Below are 15,569 nucleotides of genomic sequence, written 5' to 3' on the forward strand. Positions count from 1 at the left end.
TGTAGCGATGAGGTCTTGCTAATGTTGCCTAGGCTGGTCTTGAACTCTTGGGCTCAAGAGATTCTCCCAACTCAGAGTCTCACAGTATGCTGGGATTACAGTCATAAGCCACTGTGCCTGGTCTTTATTTTTTTTAAATAAGTATTATAAGTATTATAAAACAAAAAACTGCCCACAAAGATAACACATGATTTCTTAAAAAGAAATGGTTTAATTTCATTTTTATCTGGGAAAAAACAAATCGAGTTTAAAATGAAATGACAAATGCACTGACATGTCAAGTGTCTTTTTTATGGTATTACGCTTAATCAAAGTTCGAAGATACAGAACCTCTTTATAAATTTCTGGCATCAAAGATTCCCACTGCAGATAAAAACAGGTTGGTTACAAAATGTGAATTCATTAAGCATTCCATTTTTGTTCTTTGTTTTTAATAAGAAATATTTTCTAGAAACAGTGTAAAACAGGGTCAACTTTTGGAAATTTAATTATAAAATTTTAGAAAAAATTTTTCTTTGCAAACCACGAAGAGTCTAATTTGACCCTGGGGAGTTCCCTGTGAAGTTCAGCAGACGGCTAGAGCTATTTCAGAGCTCTGGGTTCTCCACAGTAGAAGCCGCCTTCTTTAGCGCTTAGATTAAGACCCCAGCTTTTTCCAATTAGCCTCAATCAGAAAAGTTTAACATACACAAATATTTCTATAGTGCAGTAAAAATGTCATTTTATATTAATTTGCATTATGAAAATAAGTCTGTATACCCAGTAATGCATAATGAATAGGAATCATGTAAATTTGGTCATGGTATCTGAAGTTGGCTTTGGCTTTGAAGTATTTTTAAATTCATAGAAAATAAATAAAACATTTTAATAACTGATATTAATAATCAACTTCAAATTTTCTTTTTTTCCATTTGCTACTCAATTTTAAAAGAGAAGTCACTCTCAGTAGTGTTCCAAAGTGAGTGATTGCACCTTCTATGTGAAAAAGCTGCTAAAGATCCGATTGCCATTAGCCATTCCTAAGTGCTGAACATACTGAGAGAAACAGTTTGCAATGGACATGCTCTGTCACTGGCAGCAAATCCATCAATACCCTTTGCAGGGGTGCTCCAGACCTCGTGTTTTCACAGAAAGCGATGCCATCCGTGGTTCTCACGTGCCTTTCTGAAGAGCTCCTGCAGCAGGCCAGGCTATGGTGGCCAAGTCTCGCTTGACAGTAATGGCATCGGATGGTGGCCGGAGGAGGTTACTGATGTCCCTGTGTGCTTTCATGGGCTATGTGGATCAGGGGGCTGTTCTGCCTAATACTGAAAGGACCAAGAACCCTGGCTGCCCTCAGGAATTCCAAATGACCGAAGGCACAGAGCTTCAGGGCAGTGGGTGGTGTCTCCCACTATTCAGGAGGTGGTCGGAGGCTCCGCAGCTTCATTTCGTCCAGTCCTTTCCAGTATTTAAAGTTGTTGTCAAGATGCTGCATTAAATCAGGCAGGTCTACAAAGGCTGGAGAGAAAGATGGGAATGTGGTATCATTTTACAGCCTCGCCTAACAGGTTCAGGCTTTCTGCTGAGAGCATTTTAGAGAGTGACAGACAGGAGCAGGCATCTGTGTGAGGCTAAGCAGACCTGGGCAAATACACCCAGCAACTTCAACGAGCCATGGCTGACTGAAGTGAGACCCTGTCCTCCCTGCCAGCACCTCCTCTATGGCCACCTGCTGAGCTGGTAACTTTAGCCACCTTCTGTTGTATTGGCCAATCTGCTTAATTGCCATTCAACCAACACCTCTGGGCCTGGGGTATCAGAAAGCAAAATGTCGTGTGCCCTCCACCTTATGGCCTGGCCCTGTGTGCTCGCTCTCCCTCCATGCGTGCTTCACATACACCGGCATCTCCTTCCACCTGCAGCCTGGAGACGCAGGCATCTGGTCTCAGTCCCAGAAGCAGTGAGCTGCAGAGCTGGCAGTTTCCCCCAAAGCTGCAGCTATCTCCACTGCTTCAGCCCTTCTCCCTAGCCACATAACCGCAGTTCTACGGCCTCTTTGAGACACGGGTTTATGTCCTGACTGGATCTGGACATTTATCAGCCCCGCAGCCCCTCCCCCAGGGCGCAGCCCTCAGAGTGAAGATGCCCATGGAATATCAGTGGATCCTGTTCTCTGGCTTATGTGACAGGCTCCTGGGCCCCACCTGAAGTTAAAGGTGGGTGACATGGTCAGAGACAGACCAGTCCTTCTGATCTTGAGTAGAGTGAGGCTGGGAGAAGAGGGGACAGTGGAGGGCACAGGGCTGGTGGAGAAACACCATGGGTTCTGGAGCCAGCACTGTTTGCTTCTGAACCCTGGCTGCTCTACTACAAGCTAGGGGGCCCCAAGTTCAATCCGCTCATCTATGAAACAGGCGTAACGATATCTGCGCCTGCCGGGAGTGTTATGAAACAACACCCAGCCCTCCGGGGCCCTCGGGGACGGTTCACTTCTCTCGTTTTCGAAAGACTAGGCCCCAAATCATGTTCTAGAGTCAAATGCACCCTGTTGTTTCAGATGCAGTTCCCCATCAGTTAAAGGAAAATGTGCTATTTTAAGGAAGATTTCTTACCGTCCCAAGCATCAAACATGTCTGTGATGAAGTAATCAATGAAAGAGATTTGGGATTTGGGGATGCTGCAGGTATTTCTGTCAAAAACTGGCATCACCACAGGTAAGTCCTGCTGCTTCTCCTCATCAGTCTGCAAAGCGGAAAACGTCATGATCAGGAGACCCCAGCACCTGGTTCCATTCCACCTAGGGGTAGCCCCTCCCCCAGGCAGAGCTGCTCCTGGCAGCCTAAGGTGGCTTGTCTTGCCACCCCACCCAGCCAAACCATGTTTCATAGCAGATACCCAGTTCTCAGAATGTGGACCACTCCATGTCAGGGGGCTCTGAGGACACCTCGACTGAAGCCAAACTGAATATTGCAAAGCCGCCCTGCAGAAGCTCCTCAGGTAAGATCCCAACAGTAAGTGTAGTCAGCCACCACTGTCGTTCCTACTGACCTAAAGAAACTGAGTCAAAATTAGTAGAGTTTATTTGGGCCAAGTTGAGGCCAGTTGCTCAGGAAACACTGTTCTGGAGAATACAGGAGATGCTCCAGTTTTTAGGAACTTTTATTGTACTGGTTTACTGAAAGAACACTAGCTACATACTGCTGAATGATAGGATATGAACTGTGGCATTGTTAGGTTAATTTATGGCTACTGGCCTAGAGTCCACAGAGCGGGCGATTACTTACGCCAAGGTGGGGAGTGAAATGTAACTGCTGTCACATTTCACTGCCTCTCTGGGCCTGACAACTAAAATGGGCTCACATTCCTCAGAGAAAAAGCTGCTTTCTTTTCTTACTATCATAGTCCAGCCATCCTTGCACTCAGCTTGAAGCCCACACAGGGGCCACAGTGATGAGAAACACAGCCCCTCCTTCACAGGGAAAGGCCTCGTGGCTGCTTCTCATCTCAGGCCGAATTACTTATCTGAAAAGGTTCTGAACACCCTTGAGATCCTGGAAGTTAAAAACAACAAACCTCTGCGGTGAGTTTTTATATACTTTAGTCAAATCATCTATCTCTTCAGGATTCCAGAAAGACTTGCAAAACATTGAAAACATAATTAAGAACCTGAGGAAAAAGGCAGGCGTCCTGTTCTTTCTTTGATAAGGTCTCATTTTGACTCAACGGTGCTGGAGAAAGGGTGAGGAAGGCCCCTGGGGCCGGAATGAGGCTAGAGTCGTGCAGGCATGCTCTAGAGGCCCCTGTGGACGTGCAACTGGAAGCCCCGCACGATCCTGGCCTGCTGTGGCAGGGTGCCTGTGCTGGGAGTCAGGTCAAAGGGTGGGGCAGGATGAGCGGCAGAGTGAACACAGGTGGAGTGAGGTGGGAGTGGGCTGTGGGGAACAGCTCTTCTAAATGGGACCCTAGTGCATGCGTGGGGCCAGGTGAAAGGATGGTGACTGCTATGCTGACCACCACCCTTTCTCCCCAATGCTGGGGCTGGAGAGGGTGGAGCCAACCCTCTGGGGTCACTCTGGGAGAGCCTGAGGTGTTAGGCCAGGTGTGGTAAGAACGATGGGAGAAGGCTGGCTGAGCGCACAGAAGAATGACCACTAAAGTCTCATCCCACTGTTGGCCATTCACAAGATGTGTCTTCTATACTCAGCTGTACTTCCACCTCCCAAATGGCCAGCAGAGCTCACCTCATCAGAGCCAGGCTTCTGGCGACTGGCAGAACCCACTTGCAGCTCCTCCCCGTAGCCCTTGCTCCACAGGGCCAAGAATATTCCCATGCTTGCATTCATAGGCCCTCCAGGGAATGCTGTGCCAGGCCAGAAAGTTCTCTCACTGCAGCATCTCTCTACCCTACCGCACCTCTACAGAACCAGCTTCAGCACTTGCACGGGGCTTCCTCAAGTCACTGACTCCACTGCCTTTCTTCTGTGCGCTCAGCTACCCTTCCCCATCTTCCCTACTACACCGGGCCCCACACCTCCGGCTCTCCCAGAGTGACCCCCCAGAGGGCTGGCTCTACCAGTTGTGCATCTTGCCCTGTGCACAAAACTCACTCCAGCTCTCCATATGGGCTCTCCCCTTGAGGACAGCAGGCAAACCTCTGGAGGTTTTCTTAGGGTGGCACCGTACCTAGCACAGTGCCCAGAGGTACGTTTATGCTAGGTAAGTGTTCATGGTGCTGGCTCCAAGTGCCAAGAAAGAGGTCTGTGCTCCCTGTTTTCAGGTGGACAGTGCTAGACTGTGGGACTGGGCAAAAGCCAAAAGTAAGAGCTCCTGCTGTCCTAGATGGTTCAGAAGATGAAATTCATGTGCTTTGGTAAGAGGAAGAGTGGGGAATGCTGGCTCAGCAGCCACTGGCTGGTGAAGGCCCTGCTGGTGGCCACAGGCTGGCGGCCCTAGCCCTGGTGCTGTCTCAGAAGAGCGCAGTCAGCCTTACATGAGTCTCTGCCGTGGTACATATGGGAAGAGGTGGGGGCGCAGGGAGGGCTGTGAGTTCACAGCCCATTGGCCTGTCCAGCTCAAACAGCAGTGCCCTGAATGGGGAGCACTCCTGATGTGCCCTCCCTTGGCCACATTAGACCCTAAACCAGCCCTCCCTGGGCAACCATGGCAAAGGCTCAGTCAGCTCAGCCACTCATGCATCCAGAGGCTTTTCTGTCTCTTTGCTCTCAGGGCCTGCCCAAAGCAGCTGGCTGGTTGAAGGTCACTGAAGACCCTCATGCTCAGATTTCTTCTCTTTGGCCCAATGTGACAAGTGCATGGAGCTTCCAGGGACCCAGTTACCTCACGGAGACCACTGTTTGCTAAGGAGAACAGTTAAACCATGGCCCAGGCACTCACGTAAGTCACTAGTAAGGGCTCCACACCTGTAGATGCTTCCTTTCTGTGACTGCCCCCCCAACCCTCAGGGCAGGATCTAAAAGTTTCACATTTCACCCTTGTGCCCCAAGCGAAAAGAAGACAGACTGTACAACACCTTGCGCAGAACCAGGTAAGTGGTCTTCAAGTCCCATTCCCCATGAAGTCAAGCAGCCCCAGACAGAAACCAGAGATGCCTCTTCACCTCGCTTCAGGCCCTGGTGCTCTTGGTATCCACGCTCTTCAGCAGAGAGGGTGGCTATAAGGAGTGAACTTGCAAACCTAACCCAACAGAGTACAAGAAGCAACTGTGTCTCAATGACTTTCCGAACCAAAGCCTAGGCACTGGAGTAACATCAGTAATGCGGTACATTAGGAAGCTCCAGGCCCTCACTACTCCATGAAAATATCAAAAAGTGAGAGACTGGCTAAAATAACCTAGAGGAACTCTGGAAAACAGTCACAAGTCTACAGCAACCAAGCAAATGCTCATCAAGAAAAGCCACATTCACACCAGTAGGAAGCTTAAGGGTATTCTCACTTAACCTTGCCACATCATGTCCCTCCCCAGCGTGGTACAATCTTGGTCTGTAGGAGGCAGCAGCCCAGTTTCCAACTGTGTCCCTTGAACTGGAGGAAGCAGAGCAGACCTCATTTGCAACATTCTGACAAGTCTGTGGGCTGCCTACAGGACTGGTCTCTGTTTCACTTCGCTCCCAGGTAGAGAAACAATGACTATAGAGAAGCAATGACTATAGAGAAGCAATGACTACTGCTCAGGAAAGCTGCAGGGAGATGACCGACATGCATACCTGGGGACAAGAGATTAGAACGAAGACCAACAATTGATCATCTAAGGCCCTCTTTGGACAAGACTCTTTGGGAAATTCAGACATTCGAAAGCAGCTGTGGGGAATTAAGGGTATGTATAATATAAAATTAAGGGTATATATAATATAGGGGAATTAAGGGTATGTATATGCACACTCAGGCAAGACATGCTCAGAAAAATGTTTCAGAAAACTTTAAACTTTCTTGTTGGGTTAACTGCAAGGCTCAGACAGTCTTCAAAGAGTAGGAGAGGTGGCTCTTTTTAAAATGCCTAATTTTCAACAAAAACAAGGCATACAAAGAAATTGGAAAATATGGCCCAATCAAAGGAAGAAAACAAAGACGTACAGGCACTGGATAAAGAGTTGAAGATGACTGTCTTAAATATGATCAAATAACAACAAAAACAAACAAAAAAAAACCAGACTAAGAACTATAGGAAATCAGGGAAATGGCAGATGAACAACTCAGTGAGAATTGCAGCAAAGAGAGAAATTACGAAAAGTAACCTAACAGGCCAGGGATGGTGGCTCACACCTGTAATCCTAGTATTTTGGGTGGCTGAGGTGGGCAGGTCACCTGAGGTCAAGAGTTTGAGTCATCCTGGCCAACATGGTGAAACCTCATCTCTACTAAAAATACAAAAATTAGCTGGGCATGGTGGCTGGCGCCTGTAATCCCAGCTACTTGGGAGGCTGAGACAGGAGAACTGCTTGAACCCAGGAGGTGGAGGTTGCAGTGAGCCAAGATGGCACCATTGCACTCCAGCCCAGGTGACACAGCAAAAACTCCATCTCAAAAAACAAATTAAACTTCATCAGAGGGATTCAGCATCAGATTTGGGCAGAAAGAAGAAAAAACAATGAAGAAAAGTGACTAGAACCTAATGAATTCATGGGAAACCATCAAGTGGACCAATACACATCTTATGAGTCCAGCAAAGAGAAGAGGAGGAGGAAAGGACCGAGGGGTTATTTGAAGAACTAATAGCCAATAGGCACAGTAGTACATGTTTGTAATCTCAGCTACTTGAGAGGCTGAGATAGGAGGGTTTCTTGAGCCCAGAGTTCAAGATCAGCTTGGGCAACATAGACCTCACATTTGAAAAAATAAGAAATAGTGGCCAAAAACTGCCATAATTTGGGGAAAGATGTGAATCTACAAATCCAAGAAGCTAAATAAATTCCAAGTAGGATAAACCCAAAGAGATCAATCTGAGACACACTATAACCAAACAATCAAAAGACAAAGGATCTTGAAAGCAGCAAGAGAAAAGAGACTCACCACAAATAGGAGATAATAAGATGATCTGCTCATTTCTCAGCAGAAACCCTGAATGCCAGAAGGCAGTGAAATTATATAAAGTGCAAAAAGACAAAAAACTGTCAAATGAAAATTCTGATTCTAGCAAAGTGTCCTTCAAAAAAAAGGGAGGAATTAAGACATTCCTAGATAAACATAAGCTGAGGGAATTTATTACTATTAGACCTGACCTACAAGAAATGCTAAAGGAATCTTTTAGGTTGATATAAAGATCTCTGATAAAGGTAAATACATGGGAAAATATAAAAAACAGCATTATTATAATTTTGGTTTGTAACTTTAAAAAATACATAAAAATTTTAATGTTAATGGGTATATAAGGTATAAAGATATTATTTGTGACATCACTTACAAAATGGAGTGGGAAGGTAGAGCTATATAGGAGTCTGTGTATACAATTCATCTTAAGTTGATACCAATTAAAACCCATTGTTGTAAGTTTACACTGTCCTATGCAGTCTCTATGGTATCCACAATGAAACTATCTATAGAAAAAGGGAATCAAAATGTGTCATTACAAAACATCAAGTAAGCACAACAGGAGGCAGTAATGGAGGAAATGAGGGACAGAAAAGCTGTAAGACATACAGAAGACTAACAAGGTGGCCAAAGTCTTCCCCTGTCAGTAATTATTTTAAATGTTAAGTAGATTAATCTCAAAAGGCACAGACTGGAAGAATGGGTAAGAACACATGATCCAACTACATTGTATATACAAGAGAATCACTTAGCTCTCAAGACATATGTAAGTTGAAGAAGATATCTCATGAAAATACTACCCAAAAGAGAGTTGGGGTGAGTATCCTAAGAGACAAAATAGACTTCATGTCAAAAACTGTTACAGGCCCGGCGCACTGGCTCAGGCCTGTAATCCCAACACTTTGGGAGGCTGAGGCAAGTGGATCACCTGAGTTTAGGAGTTTGAGACCAGCCTAGCCAACATGATGAAATCCCACCTCTATTAAAAATACAAAAATTAGCCAGGCATGGTGGTACACGCCTGTAATCCCAGCTCTTCAGGAGGCTGAGGCAGGAGAATCCCTTGAACGTGGGAGGTGGAATATGCAGTGAGCTGAGATTGTGCCACTGCACTCCAGCCTGAAAGGACATTAATAAAAGGGTCAATTCATCAGGAAGATGTAACAATTATAAGCATTTATGTACCAAATATCACAGTTTCAAAATATATGAAGCAAACATATATAGAACTGAAGGAAGAAACAGATACTTCTAAAATAATGTTCGGAGATTATCATACTACACTTTTATACTCAATACTACACTTTTATAATGAATAGAACAATGAGACAGTAGATCAATAAGAAAATAGTTTGAACAATGCTCTCGGCCAACTGGACCTAACAGAATGTATAGAACATCCACCCCAAAACAGCAGAATATACATTTTTTTCCTCAAGTGCAAATGGAACGTTCTCTAGGAGAGAACACATTATAAGCCATAAAACAAATAGTGTATTTTAAAAGGTCAAAAGTTATACAAAGTGCCTTTTCTAATCACAATGAAATTAAACCAGAACTCAGTAATGGAAGGAAAACTGGGAAACTCACAAGTATATAAAAATTAAACAGCATATGCTTTGATATGGTTTGGATTTCTGTCCCCACCAAATCACATGTTGAACAATAATCCCCAGCGCTGGTGGGATGTGTTTGGGTCATGGGGGGAGATCCTTCATGGATGGCTTGGTACCCTCCCCATGGTAATGAGACAGATCTTACTCTGAGTTCACAGGTGACCTGGTTAGGAGTGTGGCAATTCCCCCTGCTCTCTTGCCATGTGATACATCTCCTTCCCCCTTTGCCATGATCATAGGCTTCCCGAGGCCCTCACTAGAAGCTGAGCAGATGTTACTTCCATGCTTGTACAGCTGCAGAACCATGAGCCAAAATAAACTTCTTTTCTTTATAAATTATCCAGCCTCAGGTATTTTTTAATGGCAATGCAAAGGGACCAATAACAACCAATGGGTCAAAGAAGAAATCATAAGGGAAATTAGTAAATACTTTGAGACAAATGAAAATGAAGCCCACTATACCAGAAGTTAGTGAATGCAGCAAACACGGTGATAAGAAGGAAATTAATAGCTGTAAATGTCTACAAGATTTTACATCAACAACCTAACTGAACATGTTATGGAGCCATAGAAAGAATAAATTAAACCTAAAGTTAGCAAAAGGAAGGAAATAATAAAGAACAGACGTACACGGAAAACAGAAAAATTTAGATAATTTTTTTGAAAAGATCAACAAGATAGACAACTCTTTGGCTAGATGGACTAAGAAAAAAAGACAGGACCCAGATTACTAAAATCAGAATGAAAGTGGGAATATTACTCCAGGTTTCACAGGAATAAAAAGGATTATAAGAGAGTACCATGAACAACTGTATGCCAACATAATAAATAAATTACTAGAAACATGCAACCCACCAGCACTGAATCATAAAGAAACAGGGAATCTGAATAGACCTATGACTAGCAAGGAGACTGAATCAGTAATCAAAAACCTCCCAACAAAGGATGGTTTAACTGCTTAAATTTTACCAAACATTTTGAGAAGAATTAATGTCAATCTTTGTCAAATTCTTCCAGAAAAATCGAAAAGGAAGCATTTCCTAACTCATTACATGAGGCCAGCATTATGCTAATAACAAAGCAAGACGAAGACACTACAAGAAAATTGCAGACCAATATCCCCCGTCAATACCGATGCAAAAATCCTTAAAAAAATGCTAGCAAACCAAATTCAGCAGCATGTTAAAGGATTATACACAACAACTATGTGGAATTTATTCCTGAAATGCAAGATTGGTTTTGCACATGAAGATCGACAGTGTAATATACCACATGAGGAAAATAAAGGGCAGAAAACCATAATCTAAAATGGTAAATTTTACCGCAAAAAGGAAGAAAAACGGAACTGTGAAACTGCTTCCCAAAGTGCTTACAGCATTCTACACATCTATTACAGATGCATGAATTCTAGTTGCTCCGCATCTTCAACATTTGGTGTTGTCAGCCTTTCCCATTTTTAGCCATCCCATTGAGTGTGTACTGGTGTTTTGCTGTGGTTTTAATTTGAATTTTCCAGGTGACTATTGGCTTTTAATAATAGCCTCTTTGGGGGAAGTGTCTGGACGAATACTTGTCCAGATAGATTGGGTGGTTTATCTTTTATTACTGAGTTACAGTTCTTTGTCTATCTGTGGATACAGTTCTTTCAGACAGAATTTGTAAGTATTTTCCTCCAATGTGGCTTCCCTGCTCATTTTCTAAGCTGTGTTTGAATGAGCAAACTTTGTAAATTTTGAAGAAGTCTAATTTATCAAATTTTCTTTTTATGGTTGTTACTTTCTTTTTTCTTTCTTTTTTTTTTCCAGACACAAATTTGCTCTGTCACCCAGGTTGGGGTGCAGTGGCACAATCACAGCTCACTGCAGCCTCAACCTCCTAGGCTCAAGCAGTCCTCCTGCCTCAGCCTCTCATGTAGCTGGGACCACAGGTGCCACTACCACCTGCAACTAATTAAAAAAAATTTTTTTTTTCCTAGAGATGGGGTTTCATTATATTGCCCAGGCTAGTTTCCCACTCCTGGGCTCAAGTAATCCTCCCAGTTAGGCCTCCCAAAGTGCTGAGATTACAGGTGTAAGCCACTGCACCTGGCTGGTTGTTGCTTTCTGCATCTAAGAAATCTTTGTCCACTTCCAAGTTGCTGAGGATATTGTGCTATGTTTCTTTCTAAAAGTTTTATGGTTTTAGCTGTGTAGGTCTATGATATTTCTCTATGGTATGAGATAGGAGTTGTGGTTCTCTTTTTTTGCATAGGAATATCTAATTATCCTAACACCATTTTGCTGAAAAAATTTCACATTAGTCACTGATCATATAACTGTGATCTGTTTCTGGGATTTTTCTTTTTTTTTTTTTTTTTGAGACAGAGTCTCACTCTGTCACCCAGGCTGAAGAGCAGTGGCGCAATCTCAGCTCATTGCAACCTCTGCTTCCCAGGTTAAAGCAATTCTCTGCCTCAGCCTCCTAAGCAGCTGGGATTACAGGCACGTGCCACCACACCCGGCTAATTTTTCTATTTTCAGTAGAGACAGGGTTTTACCATCTTGGCCAAGCTGGTCTTGAACTCCTGACCTTGTGCTTCACCTGCCTTGGCCTCCCAAAGTGCTTGGATTATGGGCATGAACCACTGTGTCCGTCCTGTTTCTGGGATTTCTATTCTGTCCTACAGATGTACTTGTTATCTTTATGCCAGCACCATATAACCTTATTTTAAGTTTTGAAGCCCAATAGGGCATACCTTTGAACTTTTTATTTTTTAAGTTTGCTTTTATTATTCAAGGTCTTTCTCATTTTCATATATAATTTAGAAACAGTCTGTTGATTTCTACCAAAAAAAGCCTGCTGAGATTCTGACTGGGATTGCATTGAACTGAAACACCCATTCGGGTAGAAGTAAATGTTTACACTGAGCCTTCCAGTATGTGAACATGATATGCCTTACCATTTATTCAAGTGTTCATTAAATGTTTCAGCAATGTTGTATGGTTTTCATTGTAAAGTTCTGGTCATCTTTTATTAAATTTGTTCCTAAGTAATTTTAATTTTTTTATCGCTATTGTAAATGGGACTGAGCTCTTGGTTTTTTCAGTTGTTGGCTGCTAGTATATAAAATACAAGTCACTTTTGTATATTGAGCTGTGTTCTATGACACTGCTAAATCAGATACACTTACTAATGCTAATAATTGTTTGTACATCCCTTAGAATTTTCTACGAAAAGTCATGTCATCTGCAAACAGAAGCAAAGGTATGTCTTACTTTTTGTTCTTTAAACCTTTTTCTCCTTTGCCTGTTGTAATGATGAGGACCACCAATACAATGTTGAACAGAAGATGTAAGAATGGGCACCCTTACCTTCTTTCCAATCTTAAGAATGTATTCAGTACCTCACACCATTAAATATAATGTTAGCTCTATGTTTTCTTTGAGACAGGACCTCACTTTGTTGCTCAGATTGGAGTGCAGTGATATAATCATGGCTCACTGCAGCTTCAACCTCCTGGGCTTTGAGCGATCCTCCTGCCTCAGCCTCTCAAGTAGCTGGGACTATAGGAGTGCATCACTATGTCAGGCTAATATTTAAATTTTTTGTAGGGACATGGTCTCACTATGTTGTCCAGGCTGCTCTTAGATTCCTGGGCTCAAGTGATCCTCCTACCTTGGGTTCGAAAACTAACAGCACTTTAAAGATATTCCAGTGTCTTCTGGCCTTCATAGCTTCTGATGGGAAGTCAGAGAACAGAGAATCACTGTTTTCTTGTAAGTAATGTGTTGCTTTTTCTCTGGCTGATTTCAAGATTTGTCTTTAGCTTATTAGCTGCTTCACTAGGACAAATCTGACATGGGTTAAAGTTCACTGGGCTTCGTATACATATGCATATGCCCTCTACCAAATCTGGAAAAATTTTAGCCAGTATATTTCCTAGTATATTTTTCTGCCCAAAGAGAGGTTTTTTCTTACTCAGAAAGAATATGAAGACCAGATGACTCCTTTAAAGTACTTTCAGGAAAAAAAAATCATCTAGCAAAAATATCCTACAAGAATAAAGGGAAAATAAACATATTCTGACAGAATAAAAAAAACCCATTACCAGTAAACATGCAATACAAGGACAGGATTTTGTTTAGAACCCTATTTCCTAATGTTAAGTCGATTATCTCTTATGGTTTTATGGTTTTTATCTCTTTCTCTCTCTAGAAACTTAAAAGAGGCAGCATCTTACCTGAGAAAAATATTCTTCTGAAATGCGTGCAGCCCACTCGATGCAGTACTGCAGGGGTCGGCAGGGATTGGACACATCAGCACATTTAATCAGCATTCGTTTAATTAGAGTCCGGTTCTCTGGAGTCCTAAGCATAGTATTTATGGCTTCCTGATCTTTATCAGTTTCCTAAAACATGAGTGGAATTCAAAGCAATCAAAATGGGTCCCTTGATGCCAAGCCCTCTCTTACTGGTCTGGTCCCACTGTAAGCACAAAAAGAGCACTAGTCAGGATCTGTAAGTTAAAGCTCTCACAAAACACTGCCAAGGATACTATGAGCATTGAGTTTGGCCTCTCATTTTACACAAGGCTCAGTGAGATTCCAACAGGACCTAGGAGTGGAGGGCAGCACAGGGCTTGGGGTATCCGCCCTTCCCCTTTTCCTTGCCTCTTTCTTCTCTTCCTCTCACTAAATCTTTGTCACAGTTGCCTTTTTTTCTGTTCCACTCTCCCCCCGCCCTTGGTAAGAACTCAGACTGGTTTTATCTTTTATTATATTTATTTAAAGAGTATGAGCTGAAAAAAAATCTCTGCCCTCACAACAAATGGGCTCTTGTAGCCCAACAGGCTCCTTACTTCTCAACCCAGTCCTGTGACAGGTGTGATCCTGGGAATCTGCCCTAACATTTTTGATATATAAAGGACCTAACAGTCATTTTCTGTTGATCTGCACTCACGAGATCTAATGGTAAGCCTAAAAAGTAGTTATTACATTTTACAAATCAGGACACTGCAACTCAGGGAGGTGAAGCGACTTGTCCAAAGCAACCCAGCTGAGCCAGGATAAGAACTTAAGTTCTGCCTTTAGACCCAGGCTGCCTTCCACTCACAGTACCACATGCTATCTGCATCACAAGGATCCCCACTGGCTATGGATCAATTTATGACATAGCAGAACCTCTATTCATAGGTGCTCTGAAGAGAACTCAGGTTAGAGGGTACTGGGGCAGAGGGCAATGGAAAAGACCAGAGGCAATCAAGTATCCTCAGTCTGATTCCATGCCCATCAAGCAACCTTGCAAAGGAGGCAGTCATATCATTTCAATATGCAACAACAGTGGTCTAAGAAGGCCTGACAGTCCCAGCTCAGAGGGAACAGATCTACCAGCAAGATGGGCAGGTGGCAACCTGACTCTAGGCGTCCTCGAGAGTGCCAAAATGACTACACCAGTGCTACTTCAGTAGCTCTCCTCACTCCAGGTTTCCCCTGCTGACCAGCTCTGTGCTGACACTTCTTTCTTCAGATCTGTTAATACCTGCAGTGTGACTATAGTTTAGTACTGTCAGCCTGGAAACTATTCTCTATCATCTTCCTTTCTCCTGCTCTGACCCACTGGATATTGATTTTCAGTCTCTCAGAAGTAACCCCATGTACTGACAACAGAGATGAGAACCATAATGTTAAGTGGAGCAGAAAACTCAGCTAAGTCGAGGGGCTATCCAGACTAGATGGAGAAAACCAAGTCTGTGAGGTGTGTTATTTCCTTCTGTGGCATGGGGTCAGCCAGGAGTGGTGGCTGGGTGACAAATGGCCCTATCCAGAATGGCAGGGCAGGAGCCAATAAAAGAGGCTGGTACAGGCACCTCTGTGTTGAAAGTCTGTGGAAAGAGAGTGAAGTCAGGGGCAGGCTGACAAAGTGAGACAACAGGAAAGGGTGAAGGAACAGAGTTCTCAACATCAGGTTAAACTGAAGTAAATGTCAAGGGGTAATACGCTAGAAAGCCATGGGGTAGACAAAGGCCATGGCCAAACAAATGAGCTGCAGAAGTAAAATGGAGTTAGAAGTCTAGCCTGCAAGGATGAGCCATCCCTGTGTGTGACAACTATCTCAGGATGGTGACAGAAGCTGGGGAGGAGGGTGGTAGAGAAGACTGTGAGGTGCTGCCAACATGTTCAGTAAATGTGGGCCTCAGAGGAAGAGGGTTCATGAAAGAACACATTCTTTAAGTTGCTGATGACACAACCAATCTACTGTAACAGGCTCCAGTTCTTAAGTGCCTACCATGTACCATGCTCATCACTCCTATTCCTTGAGACTTATTATTCCCATTCTACAGATAAGCAAATGGTATGGTAGACATAGGGTGGGAGCTGGAGCCTGTCTGCTTCTTCAGCTGGAGTCTCCTGCCTGGCAAGAGGGTTAATGTTATCCTTGCCCAGCAGTT

At 43.5% G+C, this 15,569-nt stretch overlaps 1 protein-coding gene across 1 annotated transcript in view; it reads right to left on the reverse strand.

The window, feature by feature from the left end:
- Positions 1 to 277: 277 nt before the first annotated feature.
- Positions 278 to 15,569, reverse strand: part of PDE8A (phosphodiesterase 8A) — a 153,755-nt gene continuing 138,463 nt past the window's right edge. Inside the window, exons 20-22 of the mRNA XM_010350074.3 lie at positions 13,363 to 13,530; positions 2,595 to 2,724; positions 278 to 1,500 (exon numbers count right to left, since the gene is read on the reverse strand). Coding sequence (XP_010348376.3) covers positions 1,394 to 1,500; positions 2,595 to 2,724; positions 13,363 to 13,530 — 405 coding nt within the window. The 3' untranslated portion in view covers positions 278 to 1,393. The remainder of the gene's footprint in view (positions 1,501 to 2,594; positions 2,725 to 13,362; positions 13,531 to 15,569) is intronic.

The sequence above is a fragment of the Saimiri boliviensis genome, chromosome 5, assembly GCF_048565385.1.
Source record: "Saimiri boliviensis isolate mSaiBol1 chromosome 5, mSaiBol1.pri, whole genome shotgun sequence".
Taxonomy (NCBI): domain Eukaryota; kingdom Metazoa; phylum Chordata; class Mammalia; order Primates; family Cebidae; genus Saimiri; species Saimiri boliviensis.